Source organism: Centruroides sculpturatus, unplaced genomic scaffold, assembly GCF_000671375.1.
Source record: "Centruroides sculpturatus isolate CEXI.00-Female unplaced genomic scaffold, Cexi_2.0 scaffold560, whole genome shotgun sequence".
Taxonomy (NCBI): domain Eukaryota; kingdom Metazoa; phylum Arthropoda; class Arachnida; order Scorpiones; family Buthidae; genus Centruroides; species Centruroides sculpturatus.
The window spans coordinates 157,326-178,143 of NW_019384914.1; the positions used below are offsets into that span (position 1 = coordinate 157,326).

The 20,818-nt window shown below is 33.5% G+C and overlaps 1 protein-coding gene across 1 annotated transcript in view; it reads left to right on the forward strand.

Annotated features, from left to right (window-relative positions):
* The window catches only part of LOC111631709, a 334,641-nt gene that overhangs the window by 42,227 nt on the left and 271,596 nt on the right, over positions 1 to 20,818 (forward strand). The window contains exon 6 of the mRNA XM_023376015.1: positions 9,847 to 9,922. Within this exon, the coding sequence (XP_023231783.1) occupies positions 9,847 to 9,922 (76 nt within the window). The remainder of the gene's footprint in view (positions 1 to 9,846; positions 9,923 to 20,818) is intronic.

A 20,818-nucleotide genomic window follows, 5' to 3' on the forward strand; every position in this document is an offset into this window, starting at 1 on the left:
TTTACTTAAGTGTAAAACCATATAAATATTTATCTACAGAAATTGAACTCTTCTTGCCTTTATGTTTGCGAAATCTGCTATCAATTTTCTTGTATCCAAGCTGTCTAAGATTTCGTGTTCGATTGAAACTATAGCTAAATTACTTAGTCTTTGCTTGTGCATTGTTGATCTTAAATAGTTTTTTTTAATAATTTTTAACTTTGAAAAGGACCTTTCACCAAATGCAACTGAAACCGGCAATGTAAGTAATATTCTTAGTGCTATTGCTGTGTTAGGAAATGTTGAAATTAAGTCATCAGTAAAAAGGTATTGTAATAGGGTTTGTGGATCATTAGATTGGTTTTCTGGAAAATGCAACTTTAAAGTATTGATTTCATTAAATTAAACAAATCTCAATGTCTGTTTCACTACTTGAATCGCCTTTAAGTTTCAGATTTAAATCCTAACCGAGTTAAAATATCATTAATTAAACTTAGACCCATGTCGGAAGAATTATTAACAAAATAATTGCAATTTGATACGCGATAGAACTGTTCGAATGCGTACGAGTACAGAGAAGGAAGATCTGTGGGGATTCCCTATTTTCGTCAGTCCTGTCGACTTGTGTCGTAGAGCACGACTATGGGTTCTTGGCCTTTCGGGCGCCGCCGGATGGTTCGACCTGCCGACGGACGTTTCGCATTGCATCTTAATTCTGATAAATGCCAATAGAGGTGCTGTTAAACTATAATATAAATAAGAATATAATAATTGCGCGCTGGTCGGATTTTATTTCTTTGTGCGAAGACATTTCTTATGCTGTAAGTAGGGTGGGTATTAAGACAGTGACTTTGAATAATTCTTGACCGATCGCTCGATTTGCCGCCCTCTGGACGTTCTGCCTGCGTGCGGTGCACGCCTTGCACGCCTGCTTACGCGCGGGCCCGGTGACCCGTTCGTTGTATACCCTGCATGTCCTTTCGACTCCTAAAAAAAGGAGTCGAAAGTTTTTAAACCGAGATAATCCGTGGGTTACGTGCGCGGAAATAGCGCACGTGTGTGAAGTTAGACTGCTTAGTAGACCTTGCCGGTTAACTAGGAGAAGCCCCATTTGATTGCCCTTAGGGGATCGAAAAGAATCGACCGGGAGCGAGGGCTCGAAGTCCAATCCGCACTTTCTGCATGGTGTGATCCGTCGGCGACTCGCCTCCGACCTCGTCCGTGAATTTTTCGACTGGTGGGACGCGATTACGGAGCGTGCTGAGAATCTCCGGGTCCGACCGGGATACTGTACGACGGACCGTCCCCGTCTTCCAAATATCCGTTACGTAGCCGGCAAAAGAACTAGAGAGACTTAACTGGGATGTCTTAAGAGTTTGCGATGCGAGAAGGGAGAACGGAAAACTGAACTGGACGGAGTGTATTTGACTACAGGGAAACAGATAATGGTAAAACTAGTGGAGGAGGATTTCTTATTTGCAAAAAATGGAAAAATTATATAGGCCTATTGAATTCGATAGCGCGTTGGATAGAATTGCTCGATTAGTTATTAGAAATATGGATCGTCCGAGTTTATAAACCGACAACTAGTCACTCCGACGAGGATATTGAAGATCTCTACAAATGTAGGTGTGATGAATTGGAAAGGAAATCGTTAAGATAATTGTGGATGACTTCATTGTGAGAGTTGGAGAAAAGGAGGATGGAAACTGTGGCTGTGTTACAAGAAATGAAAAAGAAGCTAACGTGTCAAATTAGTAGAATATGAACAGCTGTACATTATGAAATTTTTTTTTTTTTTTTTTGAGAAGAAACCCCAAAGAAAATGAACGTGGAGAAGTGTAAATGGAAGTATTAATGGAATTGACTACCTTGTATCAAACAAGAAATTTACAAATACATCTTAAATGCAAAACCAAATGATTGCCGAATTGTATTGGACTATATTACTACTATTATATCATTAATTAAATGCTATGTAATTTGGTACTAGAGGCGGGTGTCGGATACCATCTCTTGCTAAATTTAATAATTAACTTAGAATAATCGTGAAGAAAAGAATTGGCCTGAAGTGGGACTTAAAACTGCAACTCCCACTTACCTTGTGGTTGTGTTCCAGATAATTATATTACTTGCTTCTTTGTCTGATTTGTACTTTTGGAACTTAATTTGGATATAATTGTACTCGGTTACTTACGGCACTGTATGGAGATATGCAAGATTGTCCAATATAATAGTGTAATCTTTTGGCTTTAATATATATGTTTAATAAGATGTTTATATCTGTACATATATGCCATGCCAGGGTAGATGTGATAACTGGCTGAGTGCCATAGTGGGAGTTGGCTCTAGATGCTGAGTCATCCCCAGCTGGTGTTGTAAATAACAATATGGTAGTAGTAGTAACATAGCCCCATACTGTAATCTGGAAATTGGCTTTAAACAAGAAATTTGTAATCTGTAACTGCAAAGTTCTTAACAACTTTAATACAGACAATGATCATAGAATGTTGAGATGCAAAATGCTATTGAACATAAAACTTGAAAGGATGAAGCTCATTGACAGAAGATGGCATCATACTATATACCAGATATGTTGATGCTTTAATTATTTGGAACTGCAAACCATCGCTCCATGAATTTCTGATGACCATCAACAATAATTCATATGGTTTACTGCTCTGTTTTGAATAAAAATGCACCTTTCGAGTAGATTTCGTAGATATCCTAATTACCATATGCAATGGATCTCTCGTGAATAATGTCTACAAGAAGAATACGTAAAATCCCTTATTCATTCTACCAAAAGCCCACAATTCATTTGCTTACAAGATAACATCGTTTAGAACACTTATAGAAAGGACTTTTATTCATTGTTCTGATACACATTTCAAGTACAATGAATTTCACTGTATTAAGCACATTGCCACTACCCTAGGTTATTTGACAGATTTCATCAAGGGCCTCATCCGGCATTAGAGAGGTTGCGGCCCAAGTCAAAACTTCAAACTTGTATGGCAAGTAGAAGTACATCTCTGATGTCTGAACTCCAAGCAATGTTACAAGTTTAACCCAGAACACAGAAAAATGCAGATGTTTAAGCTGAACTTCTAGGTTTCTAAGATGGCAGCACTAGATGTTCAGTGTTCATGTTTTACAGATGAAAACTTCAACCGTAACCTCTATTATCTTACATCAGACAATTCTACTGAGAGCAACAACCTAGCCCAAGCCAATAATACTTAATGACGTGTATAAACAGCAAAAGGTATAAATAAGTGATAAATTTACATAGTCATTGATGGCGTAAGTTCATAGTGAATGCAATTCTTGCGATGTAAGTTGATATTTGTTGGTTATAATTGTAATCTTTCTAAAAATCTATTAATTTATTGTAATTTGATTTTAGACAGAAAAATGAATTTATGTAAATTGGAAATTGTAAAATTTGAAAATATAAATCTTGTATACAAGTGATTAGGATACGTCCTTACTGTAAGTTTTTAAAAAATGATTTTATTGTGGGGAATTTTTTATACAAATTGTTTTATTTGTTTATTTAATTATTTTTAGTTGTTTTCGGTAATACTGCTGATGAGGGGTATGTTTACTCAAAACATGTATATGTATATGTATATGTGTACAGAAAAAATTACTACAACAGGTGAATTTTAATAAAAGTTTTTATTTTTCTGATCTAACTGTCAGTTTTGTATCAATTATTAAACACCAGTGTAGATTAGGCCTATTTATGTTAGTATGCTGATATATGTGATATTTTGCCTATGGACTGTCTTTGCATTGATTCTCTTTGGTTTTCTATGCAAATTATTCTGCAGATATAATTAAAATTATATGATAAATATAAAATTAAAACTTTCCTCCTTACAAAGTCATAACAGTTTGACAAACTCCCAAGCCTTGGATAATAATACGATCTGGTTTACAGAATGATATATAGCTCCTGAAAAAATCTAATGATATCTTTCATAATTATAGATACAGAATAAAAGCTATCCTTTGTATTACACATCACGAGTCAGGTTGCCTCATTTAATTAATCTGATTTTAAATCTATGTATATCTGTTTGTCCTTCATGCATCACTACACCATTTATCTGATTGCCATGAAACTTTGGGAAGTTATTTACTATACTCCTGCGAAGGTTTCTGGCATAGTACATTTATCCTATGATAGATGGCACACGTGTATATGAGCATTTCATTGTAAGCATTTCAGCACGGTTAGGAGTTGAAACTTGAAATTTGTTACACAATTAGGGTACGTTACGAGAACGCACACTAACAAAGGATTTTTTGAGGACAGGATTAAGGCTTCAACAATGGAAGTGTTAAGAGAAAGCAATGTGCAAGATTTACAGGTGCAGATGCAGTTTTTTGTGTTAGATGGGTCTAAAATTATGTTCAATTTAAAAATTTTCTAATTAGTCTGGAAACAGGGGAACCTAATTCTTGCACTCTGTGAAAATGGGTAAGATTGTAATAATCTGTAATGTAATAATCTTAAGCCCAGCGTTGCTTGGGCGAAGATTATCTGCTAGTTATTGAATAAAAGAAAGTTTAATGTGTAAAATTTTGCATGTTTCACATTTTAAAATCATCAGAAACCAATATTATGGGATAGCTTTAAAATTAGATTCTCTGAATTTGACATAAACATGTGAAAGCAGAAATGTATAAAAATAAATAAATACCTTATTGATATTCTTTTTACTAAAAAGTCTACAGAGAATTTACCATATCTTGAAAGCAAAATTTATCCTTATTTTTATACCTGACTGAACTAAACTTCATAAAAATATGTTCAAGAAATGAAATTATTTATTGTTATAATCTTGGATACAATATATTGCTTTAGAATAGTTTCCTAATTATAATGTAAATAAGTATGACAATTTGTGAAGTTCTTGCAACATATGATAACTACTCTCAACAAAACAAAAGCATACCACCCGTAAACATCACAAGAAAAACAAATTAAAACTTAGTTAAATGCAATCTAAATGTATTTCTTACTTTAAATAATTTTGTAATATGTAACTCTATAATAAAAGAAAGAACAATGTGAGATATTTACCCTAAAATTAAGAAGACATAAACAAGATAAATTATAAATCCTAATCTTTGTTGCAGTGATTTTCTTGATTATAATTAATTAATATTACTCATAATTATACTTGAATTTATTTATTGGAAACATTTCAATGAGGTGGGAATCGTCCATTTGAAAAACAAACAAGTTTTCTTGGATAATTTTAACCATGTAATCCATGTTAAAACCATCCAATTAAATAAAAATGAATTTTTCTTTAATGGAATGGTTTTAACTATGAAAACTTGGGGTTTTCATAGTTAAAACCATTTGTTTTTTGGGTGGAGGTTTCCCACATCATTGAAGTGTTTTAAAAAGATTAACTCAAGTGGAATTGAGAGTGTAATATTAATTAACATAAATTATTAGTTACATAAACAACAACAAAATCTAGAGATAAAAAAACCATTAAAATCTATTATCCTATTACATACAGAAGGAAAGTTAAGGCACAGTCATAATATTATAATTAAACAATAAATACAGCTTACCAAACATCTTAATAACTATTCTTCAGAGTTTTGACAGTCAAAGACTAAATGACAATACAATAATCAATTAATGACTGAAAATTCATAAAACAAAGTCCTTCAAAACATCCCGAAACATCCTACTAATAAGCTATGTCTGAGTAGACAGTTACAGATTAAAATATAAGCAATTGTGTTTGTAATAAAAAAGTTTATATATTATCAAATCAATATATATTGTTTCCTGTTTAAAAGTTTTTAATGTCTGCTATTTTTTCACTTATTTTTTTTGTATTAATTTTTATTCTTTTGTTGTATCACTGCAAGACATTCCTTGCTCTTCACATAAACAAGACTGGAGATACTGGGTAAGTGAAAGTTTTCAAATTCTTTATGAAATACCTCTGGCTGCATAGAAAATTCCAGTGTAGTGTGCAGTGGGCATGTGTGGGATTGTAAGCCCCTACTTTTTTGAGGATTGTACCGGATGACTGGTTAACCGTGAATGCCAACAACTAAAGTGATATGATGTAAAATTTCGTAATTTCATAATTGCAAGCATGAAACATGGCTGACACAATTTGGATCCAACAGGATGGAGCAACAATATTGTGGTTCACACAAGTATGACTCTACTCGGAGTTTTTCCTGATTACTGATCTCTGCTTTGGTGATTTGCACTGGCCATTCTACTCCTCAGATTTAACATTTCCAGACTTCTTTTTCTGGGGATGTCTGAAAGGAATCTCTGCCTGTCACTTACGGTTGAAGAGTTGAAAGCTGCTATTTATTAGGAAATACATGAGATTCTGCAGGATGTGGTGCCTTCCTGTGCAATCTACAAAAATGCATATAAGCAGGCAGAGGGCATTTAGCAGATGTTATTTTCAAGAAGCACTAATGTTCACATACTGTATACTATATGGGGTATTAAATATGTATATGTGGTCTTCCATTAAATGGACAAATAAAGTTTCTACAATTTTTCACTGTCTTTTATCTTGTCATTTGAAATGAGTAGAAATAATAATACACACAACTTTGTACATATATATTTATCTGTAGTCCTTTCTGACTTTCTCTATATATGTGAGAATCTGGAGGGATAAGACAGGAGCTTTTCCTAAATATGGAAGACTTCTGGTTTTATTTAAGTATTTGTGTAAGTAAACTAGATTGTTGTGAGAGAAACAAATCATACAAATTTCCATTCTCATATGATAGTAATAGAGAATGGGAAATAATACTTCCCTTCAGTATGTCAACTTCCAATGGAGAGATCTTATTTCACACATCAATGAGACCGCTGCTTGTGCTATGCTGCTTAGGCATACTGTCACATAGGAAAGACCTACCCCCAACCGGAGGGGGATTAGAAGATAAAAGGGCAGAAATCCAAATCTCAGGGCAGACTCTCCCTAGAAGCTAGAGGCCAAGCTTCCATCCGTCACTCAATTCTCATCTCGACTGTTTCCCAGCTTTCATCTCCTGACTCTTTTCTGGGAAGATCCATGAGCATTACTCTCACGTTCACATGGACTGGATGTAAAGACATTGGACCGTTTACATAAATTTAAGCATGATATCTCTTAAACACTCTCTTTTGGGATATGAATGGTATAAGTAGTTAGGTACTCTATCCCCTTTGATATAGTAGACAACAATGATGTTTACTCTACCTATATGTAGTTTTATTGTATTAGTTCATATGTAAACGTTGATTCATAATACAGTAGAGTCCTGAAAACTCGGCACTTGATAACCCGGCAGTCTGGATAACTCAGCCACACCTTGGCAGGGCGAAAAAAACCCCTAGTTAATTTTCATTATAGACAGCTTTATGCCTCAAAGTATTTTTCTGAGGTCTGTCTTATCAGGTAAATTACTGTACACTGTGTATTCATTAATTTTCATTTTTGTATAGTAAAGGCTCTGTACCTTCATAAAATATGTAATTTTTCTTTGTTTAAGGGTATTTGGGCAGTTTATTCTCTGTTGTATTCTCAAGCAAACAATACATACAGGTACAGTACAGTATTTTCTGAGGAAACACTCGTACTTATTGTTTTTTTTTTAACCCCATTTCCGATAACCCGGCATTTTCACAAACTCGGCCACCCTTTGGTCCACATTAGGCCATGTTTTTGAGACTCTTCTGTATTCAACTTGTTGTTTTTGTTTACTTGTTTTTGATTTGAATTCTTTCAAGGATGAATCATCCTATTGGACTCTCCCTGCTGAATGTTAAATAGACCCTTCTCACTCGAACATATATTGAGATGTAGTTGTAATTGCAAGTTAGGACACAAATTCAAACTATCCTAACTGGAATCAGGAATCCCGATTAAGGACAGAGATCTTTCGATTTCTTGCTCTTCGAATAACATAACAGTTACCAGCCATCCACTGACAAGGTGAGAGGGACTAACTGTTCCAATGTTGCAGAAAGGGTTAGAGTAAATAATATTATGGCATGGCTTCTCACATATATAAATTAATTTCATCAATTTGAACAATAACATACAATAATTAGTATAGATTAGCAAGAGAGCACTGTAATTGCTTATTCAAAACTTCAAGGTATTTTTCCAAAACATAAAATATATGCGTGTTTTGTCACATGGAATATTAACAGCACCCAATTATCATGACATAAAAGTTGCAGTATGAAAAATTTTCATTTCATAATTTTCTTATATCTTAATTAACAATATAGCTGAATAATACTAATTTTCTGATCTCAGCAATTTTATTGTTTATTGATTGAACTAATTTATTCTTAGAAAACTCTATTGTTTTAAAATATTGCTGTAGAATATCAATAGAAATTTGTATTGGTTTTTACTTTCCAGTAGAAATCAATAGAGCACCAATAGAATTATCTATTGACTTTATTGGTATCTATTGTTTTTTTAAACGGGGAACACTGATCTATACAGACAAATTTGTCATATTAATTTTTATTTTATAAAGAAAGATAATATGACTAGTTGGCCTTTTTCAAGAAAAGAAAAACTAGTGAAACATGAAAAAAATTGACATGTTAAACATGAAAATCAATTGAACAATGTTATGACGAAACAAAATTCTTAACATTGTTTTTAAATACGCTGTAACTCTTAACTTCCGGAGATTCATTTCTTAGTTTGTTCCAATGGATTATCATTTAGAATACTGGTGGTGATTTTTACACTGTGAACTTGACTGCAGGGATAGAGTAACTACAAATCCTTCAAATATTTCGAATAGAAACATCACAATATTTTTTTTATTGTATTTTCAAGGTAACTATTTTCCTTATTACCTTTAATAAAACTATAGCTTGCCAATAAGGCTTGTTTTATATGTAAGCAAAAAATTTTGTCAGTTTTATCAGTTTAGAGATTTTATATCAGAATATAATTAGTGTGGATAATGGATAGCTCGAATAAAACGATTGTTCCACTTGTAGTTTGTTAATTGTGTAATTGGATGCAATACCCCAGACAGTTATTTCACATCTTATTTTTGTTTTAGCACATGTATGATATAATTTCATCAAATGAATGATACTCAAAAAGACCTGGGTTTTTTTTATCATTCCAGTGAACCTGGCAAGAGACGGTTACATTTTCTTATAAAATTATAACCAAAAATTATCCATCACTCAGTAATTTGACAGGAAATTTTAATTACATTTGTATTAAAATATATATCAAATATATACAATTTAAAAATGCATATTAGAATTAAAATTTTTAACTTTACTATAACATTAAAAAAGTTAAATTTTTTTACACTTAGAAATTTTCATTATTTTATTATTTATTTATTTATTGTGTTTTTTATTTTTTAAAAAGATTTCTAAAATACTTATTGCTTAAATATGTTGCCATTCTGTGTCATTGTGAGGATATTTGAAACTTTAATATTTAGAACTTATCATATTAGAGGAACTGAATTTTTAAACTATTTTCTTTTTTTACTTTCATTTTGTTGCTTTTGTTAACAATTTGGGATTCTAAGTGCCAAATTTTCTAGCTGTAGAACTGCTTACTTACATGTGTTTTAGATTAGAGCTAAAGTTTAATATGAACTAATGAAGGCTTTCTTTTTTTAGAGTTTTACTGTTTTATAAGAGTGTTACTGTTGAGATAAACAGAGTTTTACTGTTTTTATTAATGTTGTTATATTATAGTGTGAAAAATTGAGAGTTAATTTTTTAATAATTTTTTTATTTAAAATTTAGATACACAAACTTCACATAATGTAATTATTTTATGAGAAAATTAAATTTACTTTCAGGAAGTTAAAGAAGAATATGCTAGTGATTGGTATAAAACAATGTATAAATCACTTCATAAATTTGACAAATCTTCTGGTAAGTAATCATTTAATTTACAATTAAATAACATTTACAAATCCTGTTATTCTATTGGATGACATAGAAAATCACTTACTAATTAAACTCTATATTGATAAATAGAAATTTCATATGGAATAATAAATTACTTTTTTATGAACTTAAATTACTTACCTCACAGATTTCTGAAATCATATTTTCTACTTGATGTGTTACTAGTCAAATCTATTTCATAGATGTTGCAAGAAAAAAATTTACAATGATCAAAGATACAAGTCACTTGTATATTTTTAATCTATATTAGCTAAAATTTCTTCTTTCGTTAAAAATGTTACAGATAGTTATCATATTTTTGCAGAATGACTGGCATGATGGTCTATCCAGGGGAGACCAGGAAATCAGATATTTCTGTATGGTAAAAACCGGCATGCCAGTTTATCCTGGGGAATGCTAGCATGCCGGTTTAAGTGAGGTTATACAACCCTCTCTAGAAGGCACGTATAAAAAAAATGAATGAATTATGCCACGTAAAAATCAACAAGTTTTTATTCTATAACTGTGAAACTGTCAACATTACATCAAAAACTATGATTTTATGTTTAATTTTTTCATTTTGTCTTTATCTAAGGATGAAAATACTCGTGGAATTCCAAAAGTGCTTCAATCAAATTGCAATGTTATTATCTTATTGTATGCAGAAGAATGTTTTCTTTAACGTTTAATTAACAACTAGTTTTGTTAGATCTGATTAATTTTATATTTTAGTTGTAGTTTAAACAGCATGCTGGTCTCCCTTGTTTTTATGCAGCATGCTAATCATCCATGAAAATACAGTAGTTAGTTTTTGTCTTTTTAATTCTTAATATTTTGTTAAACCTTGCACACTATTTAAGAAGCCCATTTATATGAATTTTCTTGGCTGTAATTTAGTTAGTATTATTGTTATAGATAGTAAGTTGTGATTATATAATTATAACTACTGTATTTTCATGGATGTCGCAATGAATGTTACACAAACATATCATTGTTACATTACCAAGCATGTGATAAAGTCAAAGTCTGAGACAGTTGTTAGGACTTGTCATTTATTAACGTCAACACATCAAACTAAGGTGCAACACTGAGTGAACAGTATGATATCATATCTCTACAAATTAAAATTATATAATTGCAAAATAACAGCAATAATTATAAAATGTAAGTGCACACAAAGTAACAGTAAAATGAACTACAAATTTAAGTAATAGGGTAGTTAGGGCATATGATCTGAACATGATTCTGCTGATATAGCTGTTGATGGCACATTTTGATTTTGGCCATCCTTTGACTGGTATCTGAGAACTTAGACTCAGGCACTACACAATTAAAATTTTTAGTTGGCCAACTGGCTAGTCTTATTTAGTATAAGTCTTGATTTCTTTGAAGCAAGTACTTGTATCAATCTGCATGATTACTCAATTGAGTACGTTTCTAGCTGCCAAATCTTCATTAAAACTAATAGCTTAACAACACAGCTAAGTGGGAGGAGCTTATCAAAACAGGATGAAATGGAAAAAGATGCACAAGACAATTAGATATAATTTTATTGATATGGGAATGCCCTCATCAGCCCATTTAAAGAGCAGTTAACACTATGAATATTTAAAATATTGTATTAGGACAAAGATTACAGTCTGGTATCAAATAACTCAGTGCACAGAGTATACAAAATATTAGATACTTTTATGGCTTAATTTTAACGGGTGCACAACCTGTGGCCCGCGGGCCACATACGGCCCCCTATCAATGTTTATGCGGCCCGCGGACGGTACAGGCCAAATCCCTTCTTTCGAAGTTTCTAAGTGTAGAACTTTTTCCCTTTGACCAAGTCATTAGCACCCAACTGTTTTATGACTTTTCCTGAGGTGAGAAATGGGGGATTGTTCTATAAATAAGTCTGTTTTTAGCTAACACTTTCTGCTTTAGATATCGAATATTTTAAAATGATGTTAGAACGTCATTTCCGATGTTATCGGGAAGTTTCTATTTTGGCGGGAAATCTTCAATTTTATGCTTCGGAAAACTTGCCTATTCGTCTAAATAGCGTCAAATAACAAAAATAAGTGAAAATAGCGCTGAAAAACCATGAAAATAACGATTTTTTAGCATTTGTTTACATTCTAGATTCTGATTGGTATAGTCGAATTTGAATCAATCTTTTCTGAAAAGACGCTTATTCGTCAACCTAATGTCATTCAAACTAGAAAAAAACTAACCAGAGTTCAAAAAGGAATGTACAAAAAGCTATAAAACCAATAATTTACAACAATATCTCTCCATAGACAAAGAATAGAAAAAAAATTTTTCACATCAAATTTATTATTATTAAGTTGGACCAAGAAAATTAATACTGTAGTTGGAATAGAGTCATTACGACTAAAAGGAAGCCATTTGCATTAAAATATTTTGGATTTAATAATTATTACAAACCGCGTCAAGCCATAAACTTGTCAACAAAGAGGGTTGTAAAATGATTCCGTGTAGCTAGAAAGCTGCGGTTTTTTTTGTTTGAAAGAAAACAGATATATTTAGGTTATTTAAGTAGTAAATTAATTGGAACTTTTTATTTACTTTTATTTTTACATTCTTTTTTTCGTAAATTTAAAATTAAATTATTATTTTTAATTTTTATTTTATTTGAAATTTAACAGTCGTAAACTGTGATATATTTGTGACAGAAAAAAAAAAAAAACAGATTGATTCTAGCGCCAATTTGAAACGAGATATCGCAATTTTAATAATTATATTTAAAATATTCAGATTTTCCACTGCACTGTGTTAATCACTTTTGATTCATTTCTGAACACGGGGGTAAAACTGACGGGCCATAAATATAATTTAGGTAAGAATGGTAACCACATTTATGATGGATTAGTGTCCTGCACCTGGCATGTTGACGATCTGACTCACAAATTCTGAGAAATGGTGGAGACGCCCGGACAGGGGTCGAACGAATTAAGACCTGCCTGGCCACGTGTGCGTAATAGTCTTCTGTCCCCGCCTCTTTAGTCTTTGGTCAGAGTGGATACAGAACAAAGCACGTGGTAGTCTAGCTTGCCTTATCTCAAACATGATTTGTTGCGGGCCTCAGAATTTTCGGCACAATGAGACATTGTTTTGCAGAGTGAACAGTATGGCGCCGGGCATTAAACGCAAGGTCAATCGCGAGAATCATCAGTTTCAAGAAGTGGAAGTGTGGACTAACAAGTACTGTTTTGTGCAACAGAACAACAGCATTATTTGCCTTTTGTGCAATGGAACAATAGCAGTGCCAAAAGAATTCAACCTGAAGCGACATCATGAAAGCCAACACAAGGATTTCCTTCTGCAAGGTACGGAACGCAAACGGAAAATCGAATCGTTACGACGATCACTAATCAGCCAACAAAATGTGTTCAAGAAACAATCTGGAGAATTGGATGCGGCTGTTGAAGCCAGCCTAGAAATATCTGCTTTAATAGCCAAGAATGGGAAACCTTTCACAGATGGCGATATGATAAAAAAGTGTCTTATCATCGCAAGTGAGAAGATGTGTCCTGAGAAGACAAAGTGTTTTCAAACAATCAGTCTTAACCGCATGACGATACAACGGAGAATCTCGCAAATTGCATCAGACATTTCTGGCCAACTTAATATTTTAGTTGCAAACTGTGCTTATTTTTCTTTGGCTGTGGACGAATCCACTGACATATCATCAACAGCACAAGTGATTGTGTTTATTAGAAGTGTTTCACTAGATTTTATTGTGAATGAAGAATTTCTTGGCATGGCATCACTTTCCGGACATACAACTGGTGCTGACTTACTTACTGGTTTATTGAGCGTTTGCAACAAATCAGCACTGGACTTTGACAAGCTATCCAGCATTGCCACTGATGGAGCACCATCTATGGTTGGATGTGAGAATGGCATGGTCACCTTGCTGAAAAACCACCTTGGGGACAGGCAAAAGGAGTTAGTCCAGTATCATTGCATAATTCACCAACAGCAACTTTGTGCAAAGAAGCTGGGATTTGAACGTCTGCTGAAAGATGTATATGATACTGTGAACTTAATCCGCCGTCATGGACTCAACCATCGACTCTTCACATCATTTCTTGAAGAAATAGATGCTGATTATGCTGACCTGCCCACGTATACTGAAGTTTGTTGGCTGAGCAAGGCAGCAGTCCTCAAGAGATTTGTGGAGCTATTGGGGCCTATTATCACTTTCCTCTAATAACGGGGGAACACTACAAGGAATTTGGAGGAACAAAGATGGCAGTGTGATTTAGCTTTCCTTGCTGACATTACTTCTTATCTAAACGACCTTAATTTGAGATTGCAGGAAAAGATGCAACTTGTTTCTCAGTTGACAAGTAACATCAATGCATTTATGACCAAACTATCACTTTTCAAGTCTCACATGCAATCAGAGAACTTTACACACTTTCCACATTGCAAGGCCATGAAAGAGAAATACCCACATATGAAGATGGATTACTCTGACCAAGTTAACACCCTCCTTACATCATTCAATGAGAGGTTTGGTGAATTCCAGAAATACAAGATCTACCTGCAACTTTTTTCAACTCCATTTGATGTGAAAGTGGAAGATTTTTGTCTTTATTACATTAATAATACGAAGAAATCAGTCTCCACTGTACTCGGCTAGACATTAGTTCAGTTAAGCTTTTGTTGAAGTAAAATTTTGGCTCTTTCATCAGGGTTTTGTTTATGTCCCCAATTCCCTAATTGCTTAATTATTTAACTACTACTTAAGTAGAAATAAGTCGAAACCAGTTTCTTTGTACTCGGATATTTGTAGTCTAGGGAAAAAAGTGGAAAGACAAATTTTTATGACAATGGATACATAAATCATAAATTTAAGGAAAATAAATTCTGGAGCTTTTTCTGTACCCTATTCATCTCTCTCATTTATTAAATTTAGTTGTAAATGATGCTGTCAAAGTAACGGTTAATTTTTTAACATTATACAAGAATTGTACACGTTTTTTTCTACATCCCCTTAGAGATGGGATATACGAAATCGTAATATCACCGGTTTAAAATTGAAATCCGTGAGTAATATAAAATCGGAGAGCGGAANACATCCACTGCTTCCAATGATGGCTTACCACTGATGGATACTAAATCAAACATAATTAAATTTGTACAATACAATGATAAACATAATTGATGGTTGTAGTTAGTCTTGTATAGTCACATAAAGATGTCTTCATAAATATAAAATTAGTTCTATTAATAATAAGTTACAGTAATACCCCGAACTTAAGTGATAGGTGGGACCGAGCATTGATTGCGTAAGTCGAATTTGCGTAAGTCGGGGTATAATGTTGCAATTTGTGTAAAATCCAAGTGGGATGTATGTAAGCTAATAAATGTTCTCGTTAACCTTATCTCATCTTCTGATTCATTCACGGTTACAAGAAATCACCACATAGAGTCTCTCAAGTCTCCGTAGATATAACAAACACAGAAATAAATAACACAAAATAAATTGTAGCTATGTGTCGATTCCGCGCGACACGTCCGAACATGTAAGCTGAACAATAGTATGAGGGGAGTGAGTAATCAAGAGTTGCGTGGTGCTCAAACAGAAGACAAATCGACGAGATTTGAAAATCTCATAACTCCGGGTTCGCGTAAGTCGAGGTATTACTGTACTTTTATGACTTAATCTTTTAAGTCATAAAAGTAACTAGTAACTTATTATTAATAGAACCAATTTTATATTTCAATCAAATTTTAAAAGTAAAAAATTTTGAGGTAACTTACTTTACTGAATTTACTTTTTCTATTAGTAGACCTTATAAATTATAAATTAGAAGTTCAGACTATTTACAAAAAATTATTTAAATTATATAAATTAAATAATTTTTTGTAAATAGTCTGAACTTCTAATTTAAATTTGGAAGAAAAATATCCTGAGTTCATCATGCATTTGAAACTATATGCAAATTAAAGATAACTCGTATCCACCACTAGAGGGCTTGAACCTGATACAAAGTGTATAAAACTTGACAGTTGGGTGTGAAGATTTACTTTGATTTTTAATGTTATAGGCGTCAGAACCTAAAATGAAAGGCTGACGTCTGATCATTTTTAATAATGTAATATTTACCTATTGTTAATTGTTTTTATGAAGTGATTTCTTCAAACCAATGTAAAAGGTGCACTTCTATGGTGCGTGAAAAGGATGAATTGATAGACTCAAAAATTAAATTAATTTTTTGTAAATAGTCTGAACTTCTAATTTATAATTTGGAAGAAAAATATCCTGAGTTCATCATGAAATTGTAACTAGTAGATTTTATGTTTAACTAGGTATGCATAAATTCATATTGGCCTGTTATATTAATATCATTAATACAAAGGTATACAAATAATTAATTACACTAATCACTAATAGTAAATATTTTCAGTTAGAGTATATTTTTTTACAGTACTTGTTTTTAATTGAAAATATTTATTTTTAGTGATTATTGAATATACTGATCTGATTGGTTTCTAATTATTGAATTTATAATTAATTACACTGTTTTAAATTATAATCTATATATTGATTTACATTTTTTACACTGTTGTTTACACTGTCACATTTTTGCCAAAAATAATAGTTGTTGCAATTTAAGTATTTAAACATTAATTAATGAAGTAACATTAATGTTTAAATATGTTAATCTTCCTATAAATCTAGCAGTGGACAACAAAATGTTATGTCAGCACAGGGCAACAGATACCTCATCCACATGACAATTACTGACTATACAACTTCATCTCGACAGTTGGCACAACATTGGAGCAATGCTACAAGTATGCCATTGTTTGCATCCACAGTTTATTGATGTTTGCTGGTCTGTGAATTGCATACAAGCATTTTTTGTGCAGGATTTTCCTGATGCAAAACCATCAATGCCTGCAGCTACAATGGGCTCATCAACACAGCCACTGGCATGCCAATTGGCAACTAATTGTCTTTTCCAATAAATCCCACTTCAATTTAGAGTACATCAATGGCTGAGTATGTATTAGATGCTACAAAGATAAATGCCATCTTCCACAGTGTATTATCCAGCATCATAGTGGTGATTACAAGATATGTCATGGCGCACTATTGGATATCATGGGTGATCTCGACTGCTCAGAATTGTGGGTACTCTCAACAGCAACTGTTACATCAGAAAAGTTGTGAAGTCTAAAGTCGCACCCTTCCTTCAATGCACTCCTGGAGCTGTATTTCAACAGGACAATGCCTGTCCACATGTTGCTAGGAATGTTCTAGACTTCTCAGCATGACAGATACCACTTTTTCTGTAGCTTGCCCATTCACTAGACATGTCACCTATGGAAAGTGTCTGGGATTTCATGAATCAGAAACTCATTGGTGACACTTATCCTGCAGCCAATATGGATGAAATTTGGGTTTGGATAAAAGCAATCTGGAATGCTATTCCTCAGGTAGACATTCCAAATCCATTTGATTCAATGTCATGATGTGTAGAAGTTCTTATTGTAGTGCTTGGGAGCTTCACCAAAAACTGATTTTTAGAATGTAATATTTGATTGCTCTATAAATTTAATTGTTTCTTTGTATCTCTACAGGTTACACATGGAATAAATTTCATTCATTTCTGATATTTTCTTCATAATGTTGCAATTTTTACAAACAAGCATGTACACTGTTGAAAAAAGGCCATATTAACATAATATTGGCAACATTGTCACAAATAAATGGCTCAAATGTAAAGTGGTATGAAGCTAACATTGTGAAAACAGTACACTCTCCATTTCTTGCAATGAACATGGAAAAAATAGAAATATATAAGAGCAAAATTAATGACCAATGTCTGAATGCCAGTGATGCAAATGCATTGCCACAGCATGTAAATACATAATAGAAAAGAAATTAGGGTGTAAAAACCCTTGAGTAATATATGGCTCTACAATCATCTTTGGTTTGATTTTTATGTTTTATGTCCTCAGAAAAACACCACACAAAAGTGCCAGTGCTGCCAGCTAAAACACACATCAACAAAAAAAATATTGGAGTAGCCCAAGATATAGCCAAAGATTGCAGCGCCACAGCACTAGCGAAAATTTAAATTTGCCGACTGGAATTCTTTCGGGTAACCGACTTTTGGATAAATGACGCTCTTCTGCACTTTCAATGATTTAGACTTGCCATCATCAGGCTAATGAACATCTGGAATTTGGAACAGAATGAAGTATGAAATTTTAACTTTTAAACATTTAAGCAGAAGTTGAGGCTATAAAGTGCAAGAAAAGGAACGAAATCACAATTTGAAATGATAATCACAATAAAACTGGCAACATATTTTTAGTTGTACTAGCCTGTGGTACATGATCACATAAGTAAGCCAAGGTTGCATGGATTCCTGGCTGAGATGCTTAAAAAGCGAGATCCAAAAAACTAGGAAGCTCAAGTACGGGTGTATTACACAGGCACAAGTTGAAAGTGAGGAGGAATTCCCAAATAAATATTCCCTACAATCAGCTAAATGCTTGGACCACAAAAAGTCACAGACCCAATTTTATCAGGCAAGGAACATAACTTTGAAGCATTAAGATAAATTTTAAAAAATAGAACATTAAATATTTGAAAATGGAACACAAGGTTTTAAATGCAACATTAAATATTCAAAATGGAATTTAACTAATCTAAGATAAATTTAAACTAACATAGGCACGAGAACAACATGCACATAAAGATAAATTAGTATGAAATAACAATACGATTACATACAATGAAGACATAAACATTTACATGCCGTTAGTAAATTTAGAATTACAACAAATAGGTAATATCATGGCAACACAAATATTAAATGCCCAAACTTTTAAAAAGTGTTACCAAGTTTTTGGAAGATTGCCATTGCAGGGGAGCCTATGCAAGGTTATTTGTGGTTTAAATGGAAGTCCATATTTCTTCAAAATGTCACTCATCTCACCACAGCATTGAATGCAAAACTTTCCATTTTATACCTAGGGAATAAATAAGACCTACTTGAACCTTTAACAATCTTTCCCAAAACGAACGTTTTCATAACCCCTTCTGGGCTCTTCTTCAGGTATACCTGGATCGAACATCAAACGAAAAAATTTGAATAAATCTGAATGCTGCTGAGTTTGAATTGCACGGTTCGTTCATTTATTTCGTCACGTGATATGTTTGAAAGTGTTCGAGGATAACGATAAATGTCCATATTCAAGAGAAAGATATTATTAGGATATTTAAAAAACGTGCCATTGAGATACACAATTATCCAATAATGTTCTGACATGTTCCCCAGTACCTTTTATTCTATTTTATTTTTCAACACTTAATAAATAGTATACCGTTGTTACTCCGTATGTAGTGCGTTTTGCCATGCCATGGAAAGGCCGATTTCATCTCTTGAATTAATACACGTGGAAACGGAGAATCCATTGCAGTTTTAACAAATACCCTCCAGCTGCAGACCCAACGAATGTCAATTTATTGTATGGGATGACATACAGGTGCCGAGTTACGTTGAACGTATCCTCAAGTTTGGTCCTGCGTACGCCCCTATCCCTCCATTTAAGGATACTTTACGATCATGCATTCTGGACTTAGAGTTATTAATACGAGGCCTGACGGATCTGCAGAAGGAATACTATAGATGGGTAGCCACATTTAAAATAATAAACAAGAAGGACTCTAGAGATGTGCTCCAATTCAGAGAGAATCTTAAATGCACGGCCAGATGGATACGAGCCAATAATGTTACGTTGGTTAGGGCAGATAAAGCCAGAATATTAGTGATTATGAAGCGGGAAACTTATGAGAGAGGCCTTTCTGAGTACCTAGAAGCAACAAGATGCAATGAAGTTGAAAATAATGCGATTGATAAGTTACAGTCAAGAGTTAAAAGGTTTGCTTCTACGAAGTTGGCTACCAGGTTAAATATGAAGAACATTATAATGGATGCGTCTGATGCCCCTAAATTGTTTGCCTTTGCCAAAACACACAAAGAAGGGCAACAGTTACACCCTGTGGTGGATAAGGCCAAAGCTCCCACACGAAAACTTGAAGAAGCGGTACATGACATCCTTACTCCACATCTTGAGGGCTACCAATTTTCCATCACCAGCACAATGGATTTAATAGAGCAATTCAGAGTAATCACATCCCCGTCTTGTATCACAGTATTGGATTTTAGATCCTTATACCCTTCGATTGAAATTCCTCCATGCTTCTGTGCTCTAAGGGACTTTCTCTTTAAAAAATTGGACAACAATGAACTTCATCATCAAGTACTAGAATTGGCCGATTTAATTTGTTACAACTCCGTTTTTCAATTTAGAGGGGTGATGTACTCGCAAACAAGAGGTGTCCCCATGGGCAGTTCGGTCTCCGGGGATTTATGTGAACTAGTTATTAGGCAATTGGAAAACAGGACACTGCCTAATTTCCTCCAAGACATTATCCTTTATAAAAGGTATGTCGATGACATCATTATCTTATGGAGGACAACTCACAACCTAATCCGCTTTCTAGAAGAAATGAACGAGAACCCATATGGATTGTCACTAGAGATTGAACAACATAGTAACAGCAGAATCCATTTCCTGGATTTGGATATAAGTTTTGAGGATTCCATCATACGCACATCTGTTTACCGCAAACCGTCTAATCTATCAGCGTACATACCGTTTAACTTGTGATTCCGTTCAATACAAGATGGCGGCCTTCAGGGCATTGGTTAAACGGGCTTACACGCACTCTTCTACCCAACAGGTGCTAACGGAGGAGTTAAAATACTTGGAAGGCATTGCTAGATCCCATGGTTACTGCAACATTATACATAAAATCTCGGAGGGCCATAAACA